The sequence below is a fragment of the Malaclemys terrapin genome, chromosome 10 (assembly GCF_027887155.1).
Source record: "Malaclemys terrapin pileata isolate rMalTer1 chromosome 10, rMalTer1.hap1, whole genome shotgun sequence".
NCBI classification, from domain to species: Eukaryota; Metazoa; Chordata; order Testudines; family Emydidae; genus Malaclemys; species Malaclemys terrapin.
The window spans coordinates 62298915-62322390 of record NC_071514.1 but is presented as its reverse complement, the minus strand read 5'-3'; the positions used below and the strand labels follow the sequence as shown (position 1 = coordinate 62322390).

General features: G+C 47.0%; 1 protein-coding gene across 1 annotated transcript; it reads right to left on the bottom strand.

Moving 5' to 3' along the window:
- Positions 1–716: 716 nt before the first annotated feature.
- Positions 717–22714, bottom strand: LOC128844812 (cell death-inducing p53-target protein 1-like). The gene is made up of 5 exons (XM_054042823.1): positions 22638–22714; positions 5564–5652; positions 3073–3132; positions 2399–2564; positions 717–1573 (listed from the first exon to the last, which is right to left on the bottom strand). Exons 2-5 carry the CDS (start codon positions 5637–5639, stop codon positions 1465–1467), a joined length of 411 nt encoding a protein of 136 aa, XP_053898798.1. The 5' UTR covers positions 5640–5652; positions 22638–22714; the 3' UTR covers positions 717–1464.
- Between the last annotated feature and the right edge of the window lie 762 nt (positions 22715–23476).

Genomic DNA, 23476 nt, shown 5'->3' with positions numbered 1-23476 from the left:
CAGGGTAAATGTTAATATAACTAGAGTCTGAAACAACTCTGATAAAGGGCTAATTACACACAAGGAAAAACCAGGCAAGGTAATAGCTACAACATAGCGGATAGCTTTCAGCAATCACTGACAATCAATGTCATCGATACACTAAGGTTAAATTCAGGGGCCTTGAAGGAGCTGTTGTGTGGAAAGGGGGGACAGGCTCAGTTCTGCTTATGTGGCGTATTTCCTTTATATTGGCTTTAAATCTGCTGCCTTTAACAATTCTTCACATCGTCAAATTAGGAGCATGGTGGGATGGTAAATCGGCCCTTCTTTACCTTACAAAGTGTGCAAAAGAGGCATAATAAATAGTTAATGGGGGTCAATCTTCATTGGGAGGTGTAGCTTTGTCTGGTGGAGGTAGCTTAGAATGGGAAGAGTAAGGTGTTGAGGGGAAGTTTTTAAAGGGACAGTTAATACTTTTTGTCCGTTTGTTACCGATGCATATGATTTCTCCCCCCTCCCCACTGGTTTTGGGGTGATGCTGTAGTGTAAACAAGATGGCAGATAGAGTGTCAGTCTGCCTGGGACACAATGTAGATCACAGAAAACGAGAGAAAAGGGAAATGCTGCTGGAATTGTTAAACAAATAGAAGGTTTATTTCTGCCCCATAAATAATATGGTCTGAAACCTCAGTTTCATAATTGCTCACATGAATAATACACAGTTACAGTACAGTACAACCCAGAATGCCCAGCCCAGACAGGAGGTATCCTAGTGCTGGGTGTTGTACAAACACAAGACATTTCTTGCCCCAAAGAGCTTAGATCAAGACTATGTCAACAATACAGTGGCTCTGATGCTGCAGCTGTGCTGCTGTAGTGTAGATATTTCCTACAGCGATGGAAGGAGGTTTTCTGTTGCTTAGTTAATCCACCTCTTCTTTGGACGTAGTTAACTATGTCACGCAGCACAGGAAGTTTTTCACAGCTGTGAGTGATGTAGCTAGGTTGACCCAAGCTTTAGGTCTAACAAAAACAGAGGCCAATAGGTCTTGATGGGTCAGAGATTAAACTCTGATCTAAAATGTGTATTTCTAAACTTTCTAATAAGTGGAGGGTTTAGAAGCATGAGCGAGGATGGGAGAGATTACATCCCATCCATGTTCCATCTGGGGATTTCAAAATAGGTACAATAGCACCAAAATAATTATGCACCAGTCAGATCACAGCTTAAGGTAACAATATCCAAGAGATGAAATAAAACTTGTGTGGCACATTGACATGAAACTATTTCTAAAGGTGTTTTCAAAACTCAGTGCAACAATCTAATGTCCTGATGCTGAGATCTCTGAGGAATTCATTGCAGGATTGGGGCCTACCTTTGCATATTTCACAGAAAGAAATTCATTTATGAGTTCTTACATCAATAGCAAAACAAAGTGAATTGGCCTTGAAAGTCTCCGTGGCGTGGGTTGGCTTGGCTTTCTATAGCCTATTGTATCTGTAGATATGAAACCGGCAGCATGGGCAATAATGGTCTACGTCCTTGAACCTTTTCATGAAGAGAGGGATAAGGCAGCATCCCATATTGCACCTAGAGCAGAATGGGATATAAGAAATGTACATAAAGGTGTTAACCAACATGTTAGGGCTTATTTCTCATCTTGCTGCTGACTTCAGATCACTCTCTACTTTCAGCATGAGCGTTTCAGTTTTGATAGCTTCATCATGCACTTCTATCCTGGCTCTTCTATTGGTACAAAGAGCATTTTTGTCTCAGTGGTATGGATGTAAAACACTTTGCAGAGAGAATATTCTGTAGCTAGTGTGAGGAATGCTCCTGAGAGAATGTGGTTTTGAAGCATTCCACCAGGAGATAATCTAGTTGGCATGACGCAGGCTGGCCTGGCATGTGATAATGGGAACAGCTCAACATGAAAGAGGCTTAAAGTGGGTGCAGTGTTTACTGTTGGGGTAGAGGTTACATGGCCCTTGCTTAGATGCTCACAGGGGTTATCAGGTGACCTCAAGCAAGCTTGGAGATATTACCCACTATTCTGGGAGCTGCATGAGAACATGCTGAGATATTATGTGGTTCAGAAATGTTGGCAGGAAGGTGAACAGGGCTGTATGAATTCTGTTTGTTTGGCTAATGAGGAGTTAATGACATAATTTAAATTCAGCTATGACTTGCTTCCCACACAACCACACTGAGTACATCCTAATAAGATCATACAGTGTACATGGGACTGCACTCACACTGTTTGGTCACTGGGGAGTCCGTACCAATCTAGGAAGAGAGGGACTTAACTATGCAGGCATTAGCAGCTAAGCCCCTGCTATAACTATATATTGGGGTGGAAATAACCTTTTAAACATTGTGCTATAAAGAATCTCCAAAAATAAACTCAATGCTCACCCCATACAACACATGGCGGCGGTTAGGAGGAAAGCCAGTCTACCCATTCTGTAGACAATCTCTGTGGTAATGGGTTGGCGACAGCTTGGACATATTGTTCCTGCTGGCTTGCTTGTAAAGATTCCTGCTACAATGATTGGAGGCTGAGACACCACATAGATTGTTTCTAGGAAGAAATGAGAATCAGAACAGAACCATTATGCTTCACTGATGTCTTCCCTTGCCACTTCCCCCATTCATTTCTGTAGCTGCATATGAATAAGCCTGTTCTGTTCAAAATCTATTAAACTCAAAGGTTTAACCTTGTTTGAGTCCATCTCATCTGCCTGTTTTGTTCAAAATCTATTAAACTCAAAGGTTTAACCTTGTTTGAGTCCAAACTGACTGAAGTTTGCTTGGCATCTTTTTGTTCAGAGTGACACATGGAGAGGTGTGAATCCATGCATCCAGAGTGGGGTTTGCTCATGGGAGTGGCTTGTGTGGAAAAGGAGTGACGGGGACAGAGTTATGTGAGTTTCCCTGTAACTTTTAGGGGATGAGTTCTTCTCCTCCTAGACCCACGTGGATCAAAGTCCCCCTCTCCCATTGTAAAATCTACAGGAGTTGTCCTGAAGGCCTGGGTTCATATGCCAGAGCTCTGGGCACCTTCAGGAACAAGCATTCCCAGTACTTACCAGCAGGGGTTGATGATTCGTGGCATGAATATGGCGGGGCAGAAGGGCAACAACAATCCTCTGTAATAAGAAAAATGGAATAAAACCATACAATGGTGCACAAGCCTCTTCCTCCTAGACACCTATTTGGAATCTTGAACAGTAGCTGCTTGAAGAGGTGTTGCTGTACTGTAGCTCACAATAGTCCTATCATGGCTAGAATGTAATGCAAGATATTGAACCAATTACAACCTGAGTGAAGCCACCCGGGGCCAGTTTGATTAATAGATTGTAAGATCAGAAGGGACCATTGTATCTAGTCTGACCTCCTGGCAGCAGAGTATAAGCCAGAGAACCTCCCCCAGTAATTTCACTATCACTTCTGTTTTAGCTATAGCCTAGCTTTTAGAAGTCTTTAAATCACAACTGGATGCCTTTCAAGTGATGGAAAATCCACCATATCCCTAGCTAAGTTGTTCCAGGGGTTAATCACCTGTACTGCTTAAAATGTGTGTGCCTCATTCCTAGTCTGAATTTGTCTCGCTTCAGCTTTCAACCATTGGACCTCGTTGTGCCTTTAAAGAGTCGCCTACTATCGGAAATCTCTCCTGCAGGTAAGTACTTGTAGGTCATGACCAAATCATCCCGTTTGAGGAGAACTCGACCTCAGCAGACCTACCACTCAAAACCATACAAGAGTACAAAGCAGTTGGACTGTCCACCTGTAGGTTTGCGGGCCCAGTTGAACTGATGATTTATTGGACCAAATACTGGCCAGCCTTCCTACGACTAGTGCAACAAGGGGCGGTTACTGTCCCTGTGTTACTTCTTGTTTCCATCACTTCCAACAGGTAAGGTGTGTAGGTCCACAGGCATAGTCTGTCATACCTTGTGGCTCTCTGATCCCTAGCCAGCCCACTGACTGCACTGGTCCTGCTCAGGAGCAAGGTCCTACACTGGCCAACAAGCATTAGCCTTCCTGGAACTAGCCTGCCACAATACCAAACAGCAGTACTGGGCAGAAGGAAGGAAGGAGGAGTAGAAAGAACCCAAGGTTTTCAAACTCCATCTAGCACAAGGACATATGGCCACGCCTGGGCTGTAGCTGAGAAGCAGACAGCCCAGTTCAGAATGGGGAATACAAAGGTGTTCAAAGCTTCACATTTCCCTGATCCCGGGCCAGCTGTGTCCTGGGCTACTCCCCAAGGGTCGGGACAGGAGCCACCGTGGTTGTTCTATGCCACTGGAAGGTTCCTCCACACTGAGATGATGCCAGATATGCCAGCTCTAGGGCCAATCTCTGCTTATGGGGTAGCATAAAGCAGCTGCAGCACAGAATTTTGGGCAAAGTCTGTCTAGTTTAAGGTTGTGATTCAATTTTCCTACAAGTGTCCTGCATCCCTTCTGTGGCCACCCAGCGCTGAATCAGCCACTCGACGGCCCGCGCTTTGATGATAGGAATGATGCTAGGAAATGTCACTGAACCTACTGCCAGAATCCTCCATATCCTCGTGTGCAAGGGGAGTTCAAGTCCCTGATTGGCGGAATGTCATTGAGCTGTGGAAAGAGCTTACAGGGGCTATAGCTTCTGTAGTGAACTGTGCTTATGCTGATTGCGCAATAACAGTGACTAGACCAGGAGAATAAGGATGTGAGCTAAAGGACTTTTTGGCTCCGTTGGTAAGCACAATGTGTTGGAGGAAAGCATGAAGCATGCTCCAGCTATGGAGGGGACAGAAAAGTAGAAGGGAGCTTCAGCAAACTATGTCTTCTGAATAAAACCAAACCTGATCTATCCAACTCCCTGACCACTCTCTCTACGTATACCTCCAGCTGAGCAGGAGACTTGGGGCTTGCCTAAACAGGGCCTTACTGTGCAGCAAGATAGGGTGTGAATCTACAGTACGCTAGCTTGCTGCGCAAAATGTCTGTTATTAATGTCCCTGTCTGGCCTTCCAGCCTTCTCTGCTCCTGCCCCAACTCAGGACCCTATGTATTATGCTCCAATGTGCAGAGGCCTATGGGATACATAATACTCCATATGTCTATGTTCCTATGATGGGTGCACAGTTTGTCAGGAAGATGCCACACCAGGACCCAGTACTGAAGCCCCTGGGGGTCTCCAGTTAATCCTCATTCCCTTTGCTGCTGGCCTCTCCTGACAGCCATTGCATTGAAAAGACAGCACTTCAAGAGTGAATGCCTTCTCTCTGAGGCAGCACTGAGGGTGTATTATTCCAAGGTATACAATCCAGCAGCAAAACTGCTAATCTAGGGCAGGGAACTCTGGGCAGCAGGAGATGTTGAGAAAAGGTCAGTCAAGTGGCACATCGTGTGACAATTCAGAGAAGACCCTGGGTTTGATATAATGGGCATGGGCACTTCCTATCACCCAGGACATTGCAGAGTTAGGCCTTTTGTGAGCTAGGTTCATTCCACATTGGGAGCCGTCAACTTACAGCATTAACCATCAAGAACACTTTCTGAAACTTCCACAACCTAGCCCACCTACCTTTTGGTGCATAGGGCTCTGAGTTAGTTTCAAAGACGGTCATAGGAATCATTACCTCTCTCTTCTCGCAAGGCATCTCTTCAGTTTGCCTAGAAATGGTAGCACAAAGGAAAATTCAACCACAAGTAAGAGTCAGCCCTCAGTGCTCAGTTAAGGACTTTCTGTGGTAAGCCTGCTCCCAGAATTCACAGTCCTGGCTCTTTGAACTTGCATTGAGATAAAAGATTAGAGTGTCCTTAAGATGATAGCTTCTTTATATGAGAAACTCCACTAAACTCCCATTACATTTGATGATGGAGACAATACTCCCTTAATTTTAAAAGGAATTTTGGAGCCTATGTGATGACAAAACAGGCAAGGTTGTATGTTCAGAGCACAGGGCTGGGTGCTAGGAATGCCTGAGTTCTAATCCCCATTATGAGACTAATAACCCTGTAGCATGGGCCCAGCCACCTAATCTCTCTGCCTCTGTTTCCGCATCTGTAAAATAAGAACAATATGCACTTACCTACCTCACAGGGATGTTGTCAGAAGTAATCAGTGAATGTTTGTAAAGTGTTCTTGGAGGGCAACTTTCATTATTATTATTATTATTTATTTATTTATAATAAAGAGCTGTTTGTTTTCATTAACTCTGTAATGAAACTGAGCCTGATTCATCAAACGAGTTACGACCAAGTATGTACATTCCAACTTCTAAATTCTAAGAAAGAAATACACTGTGTTCCTGTTCAATATTGGGTTTCTTTAGCATGCGAATGGATTCTAGCTAGTGTTAGTTATAGAGTTCTTATATCAGGGGGTAGCCGTGTTAGTCTGTATCTACAAAAACAACAAGGAGTCTGGTGGCACCTTAAGTTAGTCTTTAAGGTGCCACCAGACTCCTTGTTGTTTTTTTAGAGTTCTTATAGGAAACTTCATGGAGTGAAGCTGTGTCATTAGAGCTGCTCATTTGATAAGTGAGGAAATTCTCTCTGAAATCACCTCTGTCATTTGCTGAAAGGATAAAAGGGAGAGAGAAATAACTGATATTTTTTGTGATAACTAAAACAAAACCTCCCCATAGCGTGTTACTTTCAAAAATCCACTGAGCTGTTGCTTGTCAAAACCTAGAAGAAAATCTAATGTGTCACTGGAACAAAGTTTCCCTTCTCAGCAAATGTTGTGTTGAACTATCAGCCCTTTCAAGAGGGTTAATTTAAGGTGCACGTTTTTAACTGTGGGTGTAATCATTCACTGGAACAAATTACAAAGGGTTGTGGTTATTCTCCATCACTTGGATGCTTTAACTCATAATTGGATGTCTGTATTGTGGGGTTTTTGTTTTTTTTTAAGGATGCTGTAGTCAAACCATAGGGTTACCATTCGTCCGGATTTACCCGGACATGTCCTCCTTTTTGTACTAAAAATAGCGTCCGGGGGGAATTTGTAAAGCACTCACAATGTCCGGGATTTCCCCCCTCCCCCGGCAGAGCAGACCGAGCGGCTGGGAGGGCTGCAGGAAAGTCCCGGGCTGGACTCCGGAGCAGCTGTACAGGAGCCGGATCCGCCCTGCATTCTGAGCAAGTGTATCAGCACAAAGTGCAGCCCTCCCCTTTTGCAACTGGGAGCGGTTTCTGCCATGCAGCGTAGCAAAACGGGAGCGAGAGCACTTTGTGCTGATACAAGGGCAGCTCTCCCCTGCAGCCCGGTCGGGGTCAGGGACCGGGTTTTGTTGTGCAGCGCCAGGGACCGGGTTTTGTTGTGCTGGGGAGCTCAGCCACGTGTCCCGCTCGCACAGAGCCCAACACCCTGTTCTGAGCAGCAGGGTAAGGGAGTCAGGGGGCAGGAAGGTTCTGGAGGTGGCAGTCAAGAAACGGGGGGGGGGCTTTTTGGGGGGAGTAGAGAAAGTTTTGGGCAGTCAGGGTACAGGTAGGGGGTAGGGTCCTGGGGGGCAGTTGGGGGGGTCTTAGGAGGGGGCAGTTAGGGGACAAGGAACAGGGAGTCTTAGGTAGGGGGTGGGGTTCTGGAGGGCAGTTAGGAGCAGGGGTCCCAGGAGGGGGCAGTCAGGGGACAAGGAGCGGGGGGGGTGGGAGGCTGAGAGTTCTGGGGGGGAGCTGTCAGGGGGCAGGAGTGGGGAGAGGGATCGGAGCAGTCAGGGGACAGGGAGCAGAGGGGTTTAGATGGGTTTGGAGTTCTGGGGGGGGCTGTCAGGGGGCAGGAGTGCAGAGAGGGATCGGAGCAGTCAGGGGACAGGGAGCAGAGGGGTTTAGATGGGTTGGGAGTTCTGGGGGGGGCTGTCAGGGGGTGGGGAGTGGTTGGATGGGGCGTGGGAGTCCCAGGGGTCTGTCTGGGGGTGGGGGTGTGGATAAGGGTTGGGGCAGTCAGGGGACAAGAGGCAGGGAGGCTTAGATAGGGAGTGGAGTCCTGGGAGGCAGTTAGGGACAGGGGTCCCAGGAGGGGGCAGTCAGGGGACAAGGAACGGGGGGAGGGTTGGGGATTCTGGGGGGGGCGGGAAGTGGGAGGGACAGGGGCGGGGCTAGGGCGGGGCTCCTCCCGTCCTCTTTTTTGCTTGCTGAAATATGGTAACCCTACAAACCACCCATTGTTGGGCTAATGGCAGCAATCACTGGGTGAAATCCCTGGCCTGTTCTGTGCAGGAGGTCGGACTAAGAGGTGATCGTAATAGACTCTTCTGGCTTTAGAACAGTCCCCTATCGCTGTGCAAGTTTTCAGTTCTTTTTCCCAATGAGCAGTTACACCAACATGCTGCATTATTACATTAATCAATTTAATGTTTTCTATTGAACCAAGTGATGAGCACTTCTTTCAAGCTTTTGAAATTTGCTGTCAGAAAAAAGTAGTTTTCTTCAGCACACAAAAAATCTATTTATGTATCTGGCCCCTATCGCCATAGTCTGAGCAGCTCTCAAACAATAACTTTACCTTAACGTCCCGGTCAGGTAGGGAAATACTGCTATCCCCGATACATAAATCGGGAGCTGAGGCATTCTGTGATTAAGTGACTTGCCAAGGGTCACCCAGGGAGTCTGTGGCATAGATGAACTGACCCTAGATCTCCAGGGCCCCAGCCCAGTGCTGTAATCGCTAGACTATCCTTTCTTGCCAAACCAACAAAGCTAGGTCAGCAATAGCAAGAACCCTCCTGGGCGTGCAATGGATCTAGTAATCGGTTGCCCCAATGACTTGGCCTACCCAAGCCACCTTTGATGTGTATGGAACTCAGGAGCCGAAGTATGTTCCATTTGCAATATAACAAAGACTTTAATTACAGCAAGTGTGGCACTATCTAGTCTGGGAGTCTTGTCATTTATTTAAATGTAAGCAGGAGCTTCCCTCAGAGCTTACACTGAGGGATATTGCCACAATCGGGGGTGGGGGACTAGGAGGGGACAAAATTCAGCCTTGAATTTACCTGCACTTAGGAAATTAGATGTCAGTATCGCTACCTGTAGCGTATGTGGACATCATTAGCCAACACTCTTCACCCATGATTGCTGAGGTGCATTCCAGACTGGATGGTTGTGGCTAGAGACTCCTATTGCGACTTTGTGCGCAAGAAAGGTTAGAGTCACCTCTGTTCCTGTATGGCTGCAACGAATGCCCATTGGTGCATAATCTCAAGGTGTGACACTCATGTCATGTGCTCAGCCCAATTTTACGGGCAACGATCACACAGAGGGGGTAGTAATAACTAATCACAATGCTTAGTATATTGAGAGCACTGTGTGTTCAGGCCTCTATGCAAACAAATACTGACTAATCCTCACCCCACCCAGTGAGGTAGGCTGGTATAATTGTCCCAATTATATGCATGTGGAAACTGAGGTAGGGAGCAGGTAAGTGACTTATCCTGTGAGTCGGTAGAAGTGCCAAACCGAGAACTCTGGTTCCCTTGGATTCCAATCCGATACTCAATCCACTAGAGCCGTCAGGTACAAAAGCTGAAGGCTAGATGATTTCAGCTGCCCGAGTGCAATAGTTGCCCTGAATTGATGCTGCTTGCAATGTGTCATTGCTGTTATACAGGTGGATAGCGCCGGTTAACAATAGTTGGTGCAACTGTCTGGCCATGTTGTGAGGAGCCATCTAAGGAGAAATGAGTCAGGAGAACTGGAAGGACAGCTTGGCTGGGCACTAGTTCATAAACAGAGATGGATGGAAAGTGGCTTTCCCATCCCATAAATATTTTTTTAGATTTTGGAACTTTTTCCCATCCTGAATGGGCTGACAAATCAGGAATATTTTCAAAATTTTGAACTGACACAATTTTTCGTTCAGGTCAATTAAAATGTTTTATTTTGATTCCGATCATTATTTAATAGTTGTGCTATAATTCAGTGGCTCTCAACCTTTCCAGACTACTGTACCCCTTTCAGGAGTCTGATTTGTCTTGTGTACCCCGAGTTTCACCTCACTTCAAAACTACTTGCTTACAAAATCAGACAAAAATACAAGTGTGTCCCAGCACACTATCACTGGAAAAAATGCTTTTTACCATATAATTTATAAAATAAATCAATTGGAATGTAAATATGGTACTTATATTTCACTTTATAGTGTAGAGAGCAGTAAAAACAAGTCATTCTCTTTATGAAATTTTAGTTTGCACTGACTTCACTAATGCCTTTTATGTAGCCTGCTGTAAACTTGACAAATATCTAGATGAGTTGATGTCCCCCTTGGAAGATCTCTTTGTACCCCTAGTTGAGACCACTGATATAATTAGCTAAAAATTGGGGAAAAAAAACAGTTACAGAAAACCAACTTTTTTTTTCTTGAAAAATATCAAAACAGGACATTTTGACAACTTCAAACACTTTTTCAACATTTTTCCAGTCGAGGAATTTGCCAGAGCTGACTCTTCCCCACAAAAAGTTTTGGTTTTGACAAATCTGCATTTTTCAACAAAAAAGCACTTTGTGGAAAAATTCCTGACCAGCTCTATTTATAAGGGATGTGGTTGGGCCCAACTGGGGTGGGATAATGGGGGCGGGGGTGTAATTCACCTGTCAGCTTCGTGGCATCGCTTTGGGAGTTAAAAAGTGCTAGCAGAAGTCTTGTGCAGACAGGCCACCTCCAGGCTCTGTCTAGTTAAACAACTCCTCTTATTTCTGTACCTATGCAATGCCATGCCCTACCTATAGTGCTCACCAGCTGCAATGCCTTCCCATGGCTAGGCTCAATCCTGGGTGCTCTGTCAGAATCCAAACCCTAGACAAGGCTAAGCATCACTTCTACAAGCTAAAAATTCGGCCTTTTCACCAGCTCCACCCAGGGCCGGCGCAACCCATTAGGCGACCTAGGCAGTTGCCTAGGGCACTACAATTTGGGGGGCGGCGACCGTGGTTGTATTTCGGCAGCGGGACCTTCCGTTGCCTCTGTGGGGGGCGACATTTCGGGGTGGGACCTTCCACTGCCTAGGGTGGCAGAAAAGCTGACAGCGCTCCTGGCTCCATCTGCCCCGGGGAACTACCCGACTCCATGCTAATTGGTGGGGAGGAAGGTGTGGGGTCAGCACTGGATTAGGAGGAGCAGCAGACTGAGCCGGTGCCCTCCTCAGGAGAAAGTAGAAGTGGAAGTGCCATATGGCAGCCCCCATATGGCTGTGGTCTGTGGGGGCCCTGGGGCTGGGAATTGATGAGGCTTGGGAGAGAGGATGGAAATCTCATGGGTGTAGCTGCTCTAGCAAAATTTCTGCCAATTTGGGTCCAATTCTGGCAACCCCCTGCCAAGAACCCATTTGGAGTCCACAGAACTCTGTGCAGGGACGGGGAGACCCGTGCATGGGACAAGTGTCAGGATTTGGGCCTCGGTTTGTCAGCAGTGCCCAGATGTGGCTCCTCTGGGGTTGTGCAAGCTATTCCCTTCACACAATCTGTCCTCCCAGAGCCCCCAGGGCAAACGCTCACCTCTTCTACCTGGGAGCAGATTGTCTCAGCAGCGCAATTCTTAAGGGACTTGGAAGTTTTCCCAATTTGCTATTTTCACTTGGAAAAATGACCTTCCAACTTCCTTCTACAAGATCTAAAAACAAAACGACCCTGAGGCAGAAGTCCAGCGAGGCTGATTCAGAAATCTTGGCACAGGGGAGGTGTGAATTACAAGTCCCCAAGCCTCTGGAGGGAGAGCAGATTGTGGGGAATGGTTCATTCTTTCTCCATTGTGCCAGGAAGAGGCTTTTATCTTCTGGGGAACTGTTTCCAGGCAATCTGGCGTGAGGAGCTACTGCGTCAGCAAACTCCCTGCCAAAGCCTCACTGCCCACTTTTTGCCCTGGTCTGCCTGAGCGTTAAATAGCTGTTGTCCAGGCGCACAAACAGGAGCTGCTATGTAGGAGTCGTGTCAGTCTCCACACACACAGGCATGTAAGCGCCATGGTCCCTGTTTTCAGTCTTTAGTGACTCCAAGTGCTGGCGAATCCTTAGGTGAATTGTTCCGATGGCTTATTACCCTCATTGTTAGAAATCTGGTCTTATATCCACTCTGAATTTGTCTAACTTCAACTTCCAGCCATGGGATCCTGTTATGTTTTTACTGCTAGATTAAAGAGCCATCTGCTGTCAGTAATGTGTTCCCCATGTCGACTGGTATTTGGAAAGAGGAGGGGGAGATGCAATAAACTCCAACTGTATTTACTGGTGTCCGGATAATGTTTCTTCTGCCTCAATGTTTTATTTTGGTCTTGCTGCTGATTTTCCTAAGAAGTAGATTAACGTACCTGGAGCTGCTGATGGGTATTTCTAGTAACACTGCTTTGGGACTGAGAGACTTAAAATGTGCAGGCTGCTTTCTTATCTTTCACTGTTTGGGTTCCTTCTTGGTATAAGATGACAGGCTTTGGGTAGGATTTCCAGTGGAGCTCAGTGGGACTGCTCCCAGGAATCACAGGAATCACATGTGTGTTTGTGGGAATTGTTTCCTGTTAGCAAAAACCTATCTCTGTGCATATATGTGGAGGAGGAAGTATAGGCTACAGCAGGGGCTTGAGAGAGAACATAGATGCTGACTCCATGGGTGCTCTGGGGCTACGGCTGTTGGGTGGAACCCCAGGGGCTGGCTTCCGATCAGTGTTCAGCATCTGGTAGGAGGTTTTGGGGGAGGGCAGAGAGGCGCCAGTGGCGGGGGGGGGACCTTAGGGGAGGAGGCTGAGAGAAGCGAGGGAACGGTGGGTGGGATTTGGGGGAGGGGGCAGAGCAGGGACAGGAAGAGGCAGAGCAAGAGTGGGGCTTTGGAGGAAGGGGTGGGGCCTTGGGGCGGAGCCAAGGTGGAATACCCACTCGGAAAAATAAAAAATCAGCACCTATAAAAGAGTGTGTGTAAACTTACTGACAAGGGGTAGTTCTCTTCCATCCCTATCCCAGCTTGTTTGTAGCCCTGGGGCTGTGCTATGGGGGAGAATCAGGCTATAGCAGCGTGACAGAGGGAGCCTTGGGGAGCCCTGGATTAAGCTTTCATGCCCTGATCCAACTCTCACTGAGCCCTGTGAGATTTCACGTTGACTTCAGTGAGAGCTGGATCTGGCTGTAAACGAGCTAATAGCGGAATGTGGAGAAAAACTGGCACAGCTGTTTGAGGGAGAGTGAGTGTAGCCCATTGCCGACCCTGGTATCTTGGAAGGCTGAGCTCACAGAGCATGTTTGAGTATAGCAGCTCTCCCACAGAAATTACAGCCAGGACTCTATGGGACTCGTGCACAGGCAGAAATTCAAAAAAGCCTTCCAGCAGCTCTGTCCCGAGAACAACACTCTGTTGTGGGGGGGTGAACACTACCAACTCCTGGTAGTTTGTCCTTGCTCTCCTGCCACTGCAAACTCACTGTCCCTCCTTTAGCTTTTATCACTCCCTGCTGCATACATCATATCTTATAATTCTGCAGACTTTAAAGAATGTCCCACCACACTGCCACCATGCGGGAACCTTTGTGGCCCAAGGAATGTTGGGTGCATCTGTTGGTTTGTACCGAAGCAGCACAGTCCTCCTAGCTGCTGAGTGAGAGGGGGAACATGTTTACCAGCCCCAGGTTAGTAACGCTGTCAATAATTGGCTGTCTGTGTGTTTATGGTAGCATCCGCCATGTGCTGGGTGCTTTCCAGACATTGAGGAAGGGATGGTCCCTGCACTGAGGACAGACAAAGAGGAAAGTGAGCAACAAATAGGGAATTAAAAAAACCAAAACCAGGCAGCAGGGCAGAAGTGGGACTTTAAAAGTGACTTAAACATGATGTGGATAGGAGCCTAGACCCACATCCTCTAAGGTATTTAGGTGTCTAGCTATCTTTTGAGGCTCTGTGGATGAGCTCAGGACAGCCATACAGGATCCTACTGGAAAAAGCAGAGAGATAGAAATACCCCATTTCTATCTAGCTCCTGAATCCTAACTTCAAAATGAGGGCCAATCCTGAAGCAGTCCTGATCTTCAAACATGTCTCAGGTGGTGGCCAGCAGCTTCCCTGACTGAACAGTGCAGGGAAATGGGACCAGGCTGATAATTCAATAAAGTTGTCTGTTAGCACCTAACATTATTTTAGCAACAAGCCATTCAGCCAGCTCCGCGGGGCTGATTGCATTGCTTCACTGGCCAATAATAAGGTTACTGGTTCAAGCACTCAGTGCTGACCAGCAGTTGCTTTGCCATCAAAGGAATCCATTATTCTCCTGTTGAAGTCAATGGAGAAATTTTCCTATTGATCTGGGAGCAGGGCTGGGCCCAAAATGCCTGCATCTGGACACTGAGAGTCTATCCAAGAGCTGTTGAACTCCCGCCATGCCACCGGGCGGTGCCATTGGAGCTTTCCCTCGCCCTGTATTGGATGATCCACATCAACAATGAGTCCCACTGGCTTCAATGTGAGTTGGACTGGACCATTAAAAATTTGTATGACCCCTTGATCAGAGTAACAGGAGGGAAAATGCACTGAAGATTTAAGTGGTGGCGAATTTTGTCTCACATGAGCTCAAAATCCTTTTTTGCTTTTGGAGAGATCGTTACCGCCTCCCGGAGGCGATGCATGGAGGGTGCAAGCAGGGTCATGTGCCCCTGCAGATTTGCTGCTTGGCTTTTACTGAGCATGCTTAGTAACACTGCTGAAGCCAGCTGCCCTCACTCTGCCTTGCCACTATCGGCAGGTACAGGTCATCTCTGCCTCCTCCATAACATTTTAAATATTGGCAAAAACCCACCGTTTTTTCTAAAGTGTGCAATTATCAGGATTGTGCACCCATCTGACTGGCTGCCTAGTTATCAGACTTGCACACACAACTGCTGTACTTCTATATGGGAACTGGGAGCCTGATCCTGCAAACATGCACTCACGGAAGTAACATTACCCATGCAAGGAGTCCCATTCAAGGACTAACTCTAAAGGGTTTGCAGAATTGGACCCTAGATGTGAAGTGGGACTGACCCCCTCCCAAATTGTCATTCTAAAAAGAGAAGACTAGGTTCTCCTGTCAGCACAAGACTGGTGTGGAGGGGGCAGATAGAGGTGCCAGGTGTCCAGCTTTCAACCGGAATGCCTGGTCAAAAAGGGACCCTGATGGCTCCAGTTGGCACTGCCAGCCAGGCCGTTAAAAGTCCAGTCAGTGGGGCAGCGGGGGCCTGGGGCTAAGGCAGGCTCCCTGCCTGCCCTAGCTCTGCACGGCTCCATGAAGTGGCTGCCAGGTCCTGGTGGCCCCTAGGCGCATGGGCGGCCAAGGAGGCTCCACACATTGCCCCCACCCCTAGTGCTGGCTCCACAGCTCCCATTGGCTGGGAATCGCGACCAATGGGAGCTCTGGGGGTGGTGCGTGAGGCCCTGAAGGCAGCATGCGGCGCCTCCCTTGCTGCCCACGTGCCTAGCGGCTGCAAAGTCCTGGCGGCCACTTCCTGGGAGCCATGGTAAGTGCCACTGGGACCCTGAACCCCTAACCCCCTCTCACACTTCAACCCCCTGCCCCAGCCCTGAGCCCCCTCCTGTACCCCAAGCCCCACATCCATGGCCCCACACCCCCAGCTGGAGCCCTCACCCCCCCACACCCCAACCTCATACCTCAGCCTAGAACCCCCTTCTTCACCCCAAACCCCTTATCCCCAGCCCCACACCGGAGCCCACACCCCCTCCTGCACTCCGAACCCCTTGGCCCCAGCCTGGAGCCCTCTCCCCAGGGCTGACTCCAGGCACCAGCTGAGCAAGCAGGTGCTTGGGGCAGCCAAGGGGAAGGGGCGGCACGTTGGGCTCTTTGGCAGCAATTCGGCGGAGGGTCCCTGTCCCTCTTGGAGGGAAGGACCTGCCGCTGAATTGCCGCTGAAGAAGAAAGTGGCGCAGTGGAGCTGCTGCCGATTGTGATCGCGGCTTTTTTTTTTCCTTCGCCGCTTGGGGTGGCAAAAACCCTGGAGCCGGCCCTGCCTCTCCCTCACCCTGAATCCCTAATTTCTGGCCCCACCTGGAGCCCACACTTCCAGCCCAGAGCCCCTTCCAGCCCTAGCCCAGTGAAAGTGAGTGAGGATGTGGGGATGGAGTGAGTGGGAGCAGGGCCTCAGAGAAGGGGCAGGGCAGGGCCTTAGGGAAGGGCGGGACAGGAGGCGGGGCAAGGGTGTTCGGTTTTGTTCGATTAGAAAGTTGGCAACCCTACGGCAGAGCAAAGGTGGCTTAAAGCCATGTTAATGTTCTCCTGAGCCTATACCAGTTTTAATTACAAGCAAGTGTAAGATTTTGTGTCTGGCACTGGCTGCTCACAGTCCCAATGGGGCTTTTACAGCATCTAAGGATTAGCCAGGCATAGGGATGACCCACCCTGGCCTCTTTTCCCCAGCCATGCCCCAACACTGTGAGGCCAGGACGAGTTGGAATAAAACTACTACGACAGCTCTGTGCCATCTGAGGTTTCCCTTATGCTGGGGGAGCCCTCAAGTGACCAAGTGAGCCAAGTTTCCAGCTGCTTTGAGCCGCTGGAGCAGCACAGGGAAGTGTCCTGGTGGATGTGGCGCAGGCCGTCACAGTCTTCATTCCACCTGGCTTTTAAAACCTGCATTTTAAAAAGGTAAATCCATGACTAGCTCTGGCTGATGCCAAGACAAGGCCGCTTAGTCTTCAGGTTGTTTCTACTGAAGAGTTGAGTGTGACTGGCTCTTTCTGCCTCTGCTCAGCCCAGCCGCATCCCCCTCTTTCACTGACATGAGAGTGCAGCGAGATGTAAATCGTGCCTCTCTGCCAGGCCGCGCCCCAGCAGGGAGGAGCCATGGGGAGAGCAGTGATACCCCTGAGATCCTCCAGGGGAGGAGAAGCAGCTTTAGGCTACAGCAGGAGAATCCTAGCAACCTCCAGTAGGAGCATCCTGAAGGATGAGCTCAATCGGCATTTCCTCCCCCGGTACCCTAGTCATGCCCTTTGTATGGCCAGCACCACCCTCAGCCTGAGCTGCACTGACATGCTCCAGTCCTCCCCGATCGATGGGAAGTGGTGGCTCTTACAGTCACTGCTGTCTCCTCCTGGGCTGCCTTTCCGCTCCTATGGACGTGAGACCACACGGACAGAGGCTGAATTATCCCTTCTGTGGAGGGTCAGATGGAGACTAAAAGCCCTAGTGGTGGTAGTGATGGCAGGACAACACTGAGACCCTTCGGTACAGCAATGCAAGAGAAGAAGGCATTTCCTTTGTCAATGCTGGACCTACGGGGAAAGGACTTCGCTGTTCCATTCCCAGGCCATCGCCTGGCACCAGGGCTACACAATATAAAAAACTCCTTAAAATAAAAAAATGAAGGCCAAACTTCCCATCTCCATACACATACCAGCAGCCAGTGTAGCCCTGAGGTCCCTGTGTGGCTGCCTCAGCTATGATACCTCGGATCCATGTTTGCTAACGTGGTGAAGGCCCCCCTTCATTTTCGATCAGGTGGGTGGGGGTCATGTTTGCAACATTAACAAAGGGAAATTAAGGGAGAAAATCCCTTCTCAGTGGTTTAAAAACCACACAGCAACTCTTGGGATAGTCCCCATTGCCATTTCTGAGAAGCGAGGGAGGTGGTGTCATTTCATTACAATAGCACTAACCTATAAACTCATATGAACCAGTTCTTACCTGCTGTCTTCATGAGAGCTTTGTTATAACCTCTCCCCAATGACCTTGGCTGCCAGGATCTATGCCCCAGAGCTGGGGACCAGGGAATGGAAACCTGCCTGGGTTTCAACCAAACTTTTGTTGCGGCTGTACTCAATTCAGTGAAACACTTTTGCTTCAGCAAATCAGCATTTTCTGATGAAACTACGTTTCATCTGAAAAATCTCTGACTAGCTCAGCTTGGGGGTACCATGTCTGTTCTCCGTGGACCTCATCCCTGCTGGGGTGTAGAGGGCCTGTATAGTGAATAAAGAGGCATAATGTATAGTTCTATGCACTACAGCTTCAGTGAATCTGGCCCGAAGATGGAAAGAATCTGGGTTCAGGAGGAGAGGCAGAGAGACCCAAGCAAGTTCCATGTATTCTTCTCTTAAACATTAAGAAACAATCTGAAGAACTGAGCATCTGATCTTGGCATCAATTAGACACCAGTGCTGAACAGTTATTCATCCCTCTCATCCTGAAATTGCCAATCTATGAGCTACAGGGGCGCATCAGTGTTTGTGCTATGGATGTCTATCCTCTGACATAAGACTATCAAATGAGACCATTTCACATGTAAGTACTGCTTGCCATTCAGACTAATGACCAAGAGGTCCTCCTTGCTCTAGGATATCTTCCTGCTTCCTGAAAATTAAGGCTCTTCATTTTCTAGGATTCTGTAATAACAGATCTTTTCTTTTATCAAAGAATTTATTATGGATGACAGGAGAGGTCCCAGAAGGGCTAACATAGTGCCCATCTTTAAAAAGGGGGGAAAGGAGGAGCTGGGGAACTACAGACCAGTCAGCCTGACCTCGATACCTGGGAAGCTACTAGAACAATGTATAAAACATTCCATTTGCAAATACTTGGGGGATGAAGAGGTAATCACTAGCAGCCAGCATGGATTTACTAAGAGTAAGTCATGCCAAGCCATTTTGATTTCCTTCTTTTGACAAGGTAACTGGCTTGGTGGATAGGGGAAATGTGGACATCATAGACCTAGACGTAAGCAAGGCTTTTGATATAGTCTCACATGGTATTCTCATAAGTAAGCTTGAGAAATGTGGGCTCGGTAGAACTGCCATTTAAGTGGACTGGATACATAATTAGCTAAACAACTGCAAACAGCAAGTAACTATTAATGGAATGTCAGATTGGAAGGCGGTCTCAAGTGGGATTCCACAGGGATTCGTTCTGGGTCCAGTGTTGTTTAACATGACACAAAGCTGGGGGGCGGGGGGAGGAGAGTTGCCAAAACTTTGGAGGATAGAGCTAAAATTCAAGAGGGATCTTGATAAATTGGAGAACTGGGCTATAGACAACAAAATGAACTTCAACTAAGACAAATGTCAGGTGCTACACTTAGGGAAGAAAAACCAAATGCACAAATACAGAAAAGGGGGTAACTGGCCTGGCAGCACAATCTTCTGAGAAGGATCTGGGAGTTGTGGTGGATCAACCTCAACATGAGTCACCAATGTGATGCTGTTGCAAAAAAAGCAAATGCAGTTTTGGTTTGCATTAACAGAGGCCTAGCATGCAAATTATGGGAGGTGATACTCCTGCTCTACTTAGCTCAGCGGAAGAACTGTGTCCAATTTTGGTCGCCAATGTATAGAAAAGATGTAGAGAAACTGGAAAGGATCCAGAGGTGAGTTAGAAAGATGATCAAAGGGATGAAATGCCAGCCATATAAGCAAAGGCTGACGGTACTAGGTATGTTTAGTTTGGAAAAGAGAAGATTAAGGGGGACATTATAGTGGTCTTCAAATACTTGAAAGGCTGCCGTAAAAAGATGGAGGGAAAATTGTTCTCTCTTGCCATAGAGGGCAGGACAAGAGGCAATGGCTTCAAACTACAGCATAGCAGATTTAGATTAAATCTCAGGAAAAACTCCCTAACTTTAAGAACAGTAGGACAATGGAACAGATTGCCTAGGGAAGTTGTGGAAGCTCTTCCCTGGAGGTTTTCAAAAAGAGTTTGGATAGCTATCTGCCTTGGCTGGTTTAGACTCAAGAAATCCTGCATCATGGCAGCTGGTTAGACTAGATGACCCCGGTGGCCCCCTCTATCCCTATGGTTCTGTGGTTCTATGAATGAATGTCTAGCATTTTCTGGCAATTCCTGTACTCCTCCTTTAGTCTCTTCTCTGAAGGAGTCTCCACACCATTCTTACTCGCTTTGATGGGCTCCAACTTTCTTACAATGCAAAAGGACTCATTTGAATAACATTCAACTGGTAAATGTCCTGCTCAGAGAGATGCTGTAGAAATAACTTTATAACCAGTTTTACTGTAACAGTTAATGCCTATCAGTTTTTGCCACGGGATTTCATTAATACAAATGGACAAGCATTCTGAAGTAACCAGGCTACTTTCTTTGTTAAGAAATCCAGAGGACTGGTTATGCACATTAGATGTAAAATGTGAGTGTTGAAGCCAGAGTAACTTGGTACGATGGAAGAGCCTCCAGGATATTTAGGGGTGTGTGTGGGTGTGTGTGTGAGAGAGAGAGAGTTGGTAAAAATTTCCTGAATTTCAAGTTTTTGATCAATTTTTCATAGCAAACTTGAATTAGTTAGTTTGTTTGTTTATAATTTTGAGGGCGGGAAGATTTCAGGGTTTTTTAGACCCGCAGTTCTCAACCTTTCCAAACTACTGTGCCCCTTTCAAGAGTCTAATTTGTCCTGTGTACCCCCAAGTTTCACCTTAAAAGCTACTTGCTTACAAAATCAACCATAAAAATACAAAAGGGTCACAGCACAATATTATTGAAAAATTGCTTACTTTCTCCTTTTTACTATATAATTATAAAACCAGTTGGAATATAAATAGTGTATTTACATTTCAGTGTATAGTATATAGACCAACATAAACAAGTCATTGTCTTCATGACATTTTTATTTGTACTGACATTGCTAGTGCTTTTTATGTTGTAAAACTAGGCAAATATCTAGATGAGCTGATCTAACCGCTGGAAAACCTCTGCATACCCCCAGCGGTACATGTACCCCTGGTTGAGAACCACTGTTTTAAACCAATGCCAGACCCAGTCCACACTCTCTCTCTCTCTCTCTCTCTCTCACTTTAACAATCAAAAACCTTTGAATAAACAGTAAAACAAAACAAAAAAAGCATACAAACTTTTTTTTTTACTAGCTCCTACCTAGGCCACAAAATAGGGCCTGATCCTGTGAGGTGCTGGCCACCTTGCAGTGGGTGCTGCAGTAGGTTCTGTTCCTAGTAGGATCAGGTCATATGTTAACCTTAACCATCAGACTAACCCTGATACCAAAGCACCTCTATGTCTATGAAAGCATGTCTTTAGCTGAGGGGAATTGGACTGAAGGCTGGGGGGAGTTTTGCTGTGTTGCACTGGCACTGCCGTATCACACCCATGTTCAGCTGATGCCAAATAACACATTTCCAAGCTTATGTGACTGGCCCACAACCCTGAATAATGAGGCATATCAGCAACCTGGTGCACTGCATCAAACCTACCATGAGCGAGGCCATAGCCTGAGGCTTTTGACCTGATCTTAAGGTTTTAACAAACCGAGGAAAGCTAGGAAATGCCAAGAACGGGCTGAGCTTTCCTCCTCACCTCAGATAGCTGTGTCCCTCCATGACACAGCATGAATTAGGACAGTCAGCCAGCCTTACTTAGTGGCTCCTGTCCTTTCATCACCACCTCAATATTTGTGCTCCTTCATCTGTGGGGCTGGGCATGTCTCTTTTTTGGGGGGTGGGGGATCACTAACAGTTGCACTGGAATGGGGGGGAGAAATCCAGTGAGGTCAAACCAAATCCGAAAATGCTCCAAAAATTCAGAAGAATCAAAATAAGTCTGTCTGGGGCTGAATGAAACATGTTGTCTGACCCAAAATGTTTGGTTTTCTGTCAAGGGCTAGATTCACAAAATAGAGGGAGGACCCCAATTTATCATTTTTAGCCCACTGGTTAGGCTGCTCTTCAGGAATGGGGGAGATCCAGGTTTGAAGTCCCTCTCTGGAGCAGGGCCTTGAACTTGAGTTGCCTAGGTGGGCGAATGCGTGCCTGAATCACCTGGCTATAGAGTCATTCAGGGGTTTACTTGCTCTCTGTCTCCCCCACCCGCAAAGGACTCTTGAATTAGTTACATACAGTGGAACAGCTATCGGTTGCACTCACCTGAAGAGGGGTGATCTCAGTGTTCAAATCCCCAGTGCAGACTGGGAATTCAAGCCTAGCTCTCCCCCATGCCCGGGGAGAGTCCTAACCACTGGATAAAAATGATATGGTGGGTGGCACTATCGCTGCTAGCTGGTTTGTAACTCTAGCCCCCTATTTTTTGGGAGAAGCTATTGGCATTTTTTGGCAAATAAACTATTTGCCCCCCAAAAATCCCCTCAGCTCTATTTGGGAGTGTTTTACTTAAGCTTTATTACTAGACAGCAACTCCAGGGATTAGTTACAGGAAAAAGCAGGTACATTTATGCAGCTATATAAATAAAGCCCATAACTAAATTTGTCTTGTGCTTTGAAAGTGACAAAGCTGTAGGTAATGTCTCACACAGCAGTCATACATATATGTGGCATTTTCACAAATGGTTGTGACTAGCCATTCCCTTGCTAGTGAAACAAAGGTGTGCATTGTACTTGCCTAAGAGCACGATTCACTTTGCATAGTGCACTGGCTTATGGCCTTTTCCCACCTCTTTGCTGCCACATTGTCATGAGATCAAAAAGTTTTGACATTTCCCCTTACCTGATCCACTCGAGTTAAAATATCCCTTTGTTTTCAGATCTTAGCCATAGGTAGTTACGAGGATGAGAGAGAGCTTACAGGTTTTTCTAGGCTGAGACGGAGCCATAATAGAGAGATCACTGAATCATAAACAGTCAGCAGTTGTCGCATCCTTCAGGCTTTCTATCCTGCTTACCTATCCCTGTTTACCTGCTTTTCTGGGTTTCCTAAATAGCACACCCATTCCGTACAGAACCTCTTACCTTCAGGTAAAACTGGCAGATTGGGACAACAAACTCCTTCACAGGCGATCACTTCATTCACCTTTTTGAAATGCAGCTGTCTCTGGGAAGGGAAGCAGCACACAACTGACCAGTGACGCAACCACCAGGGAGCCTAGGAAGTGAAGAATAACTCATCCATGTGAAGTGGCAGGGAGGGAATGTTGGCAGCTAACATTTAATTACCCAAATTAGCCCAGGGCCTCAACCTACTACTAACATATATGCTACGGTAAGTATCCTTTGAAAGAATGTAGTGCTACAAGTTTGCTCTGGGGTTGCTCCCTGGATAATTTTTACAGGTTCATATGTTTGTTTTGTTACATGAAAACCAGCTGAAGCTAATTGGAAGGTTTTTTTTAAATTACACTGTAGCCTTTGACTGGGTAACTCAGATCTATCATTTTCTAACATATGGCTTATATCTTAACTATGTAAAATAAAATATATATTTAGTAAATATCTATATTTTTTCAACGTGTAGATCATTCACTGGCATAAATGCAGAATAATTCCATTGGGGTCAGTGGAATTATGTTGGATATACATCGGTGTAACCAAAACTAAAAGCATGGAGCCAAATGGGTATAACTAAAAATAGGAAGGATTTGCTGGCTGCCAGCTAAAACGGGGGCTATTTCCAGTGTCTGAGAAGAGGAAGCAACTGGAATTTCTATGGTGCTGAGGGAGGGGGCTGTTCCAGTTGATATTGAAATAACTATTGTCTAGTCTCTCTTTAAAGAGTCAGAGGACAGTTGGAAACATCTTGATGGTTATGGGTAAAGAGATGTGTCCCCCTTTCCCCTCCCTCCCCTCCCCCC

Excerpts from the sequence above, each read along its gene's own strand:
- LOC128844812 (XM_054042823.1), bottom strand. The coding sequence starts at position 5,639 with ATGCCTTGCGAGAAGAGAGAGGTAATGATTCCTATGACCGTCTTTGAA. Across the intron at positions 2,565-3,072 it reads CGAATCATCAACCCCTGCTG|AAACAATCTATGTGGTGTCT; the intron begins GTAAGTACTGGG and ends ATTTCTTCCTAG. Across the intron at positions 1,574-2,398 it reads GCCGCCATGTGTTGTATGGG|GTGCAATATGGGATGCTGCC; the intron begins GTGAGCATTGAG and ends ATTCTGCTCTAG.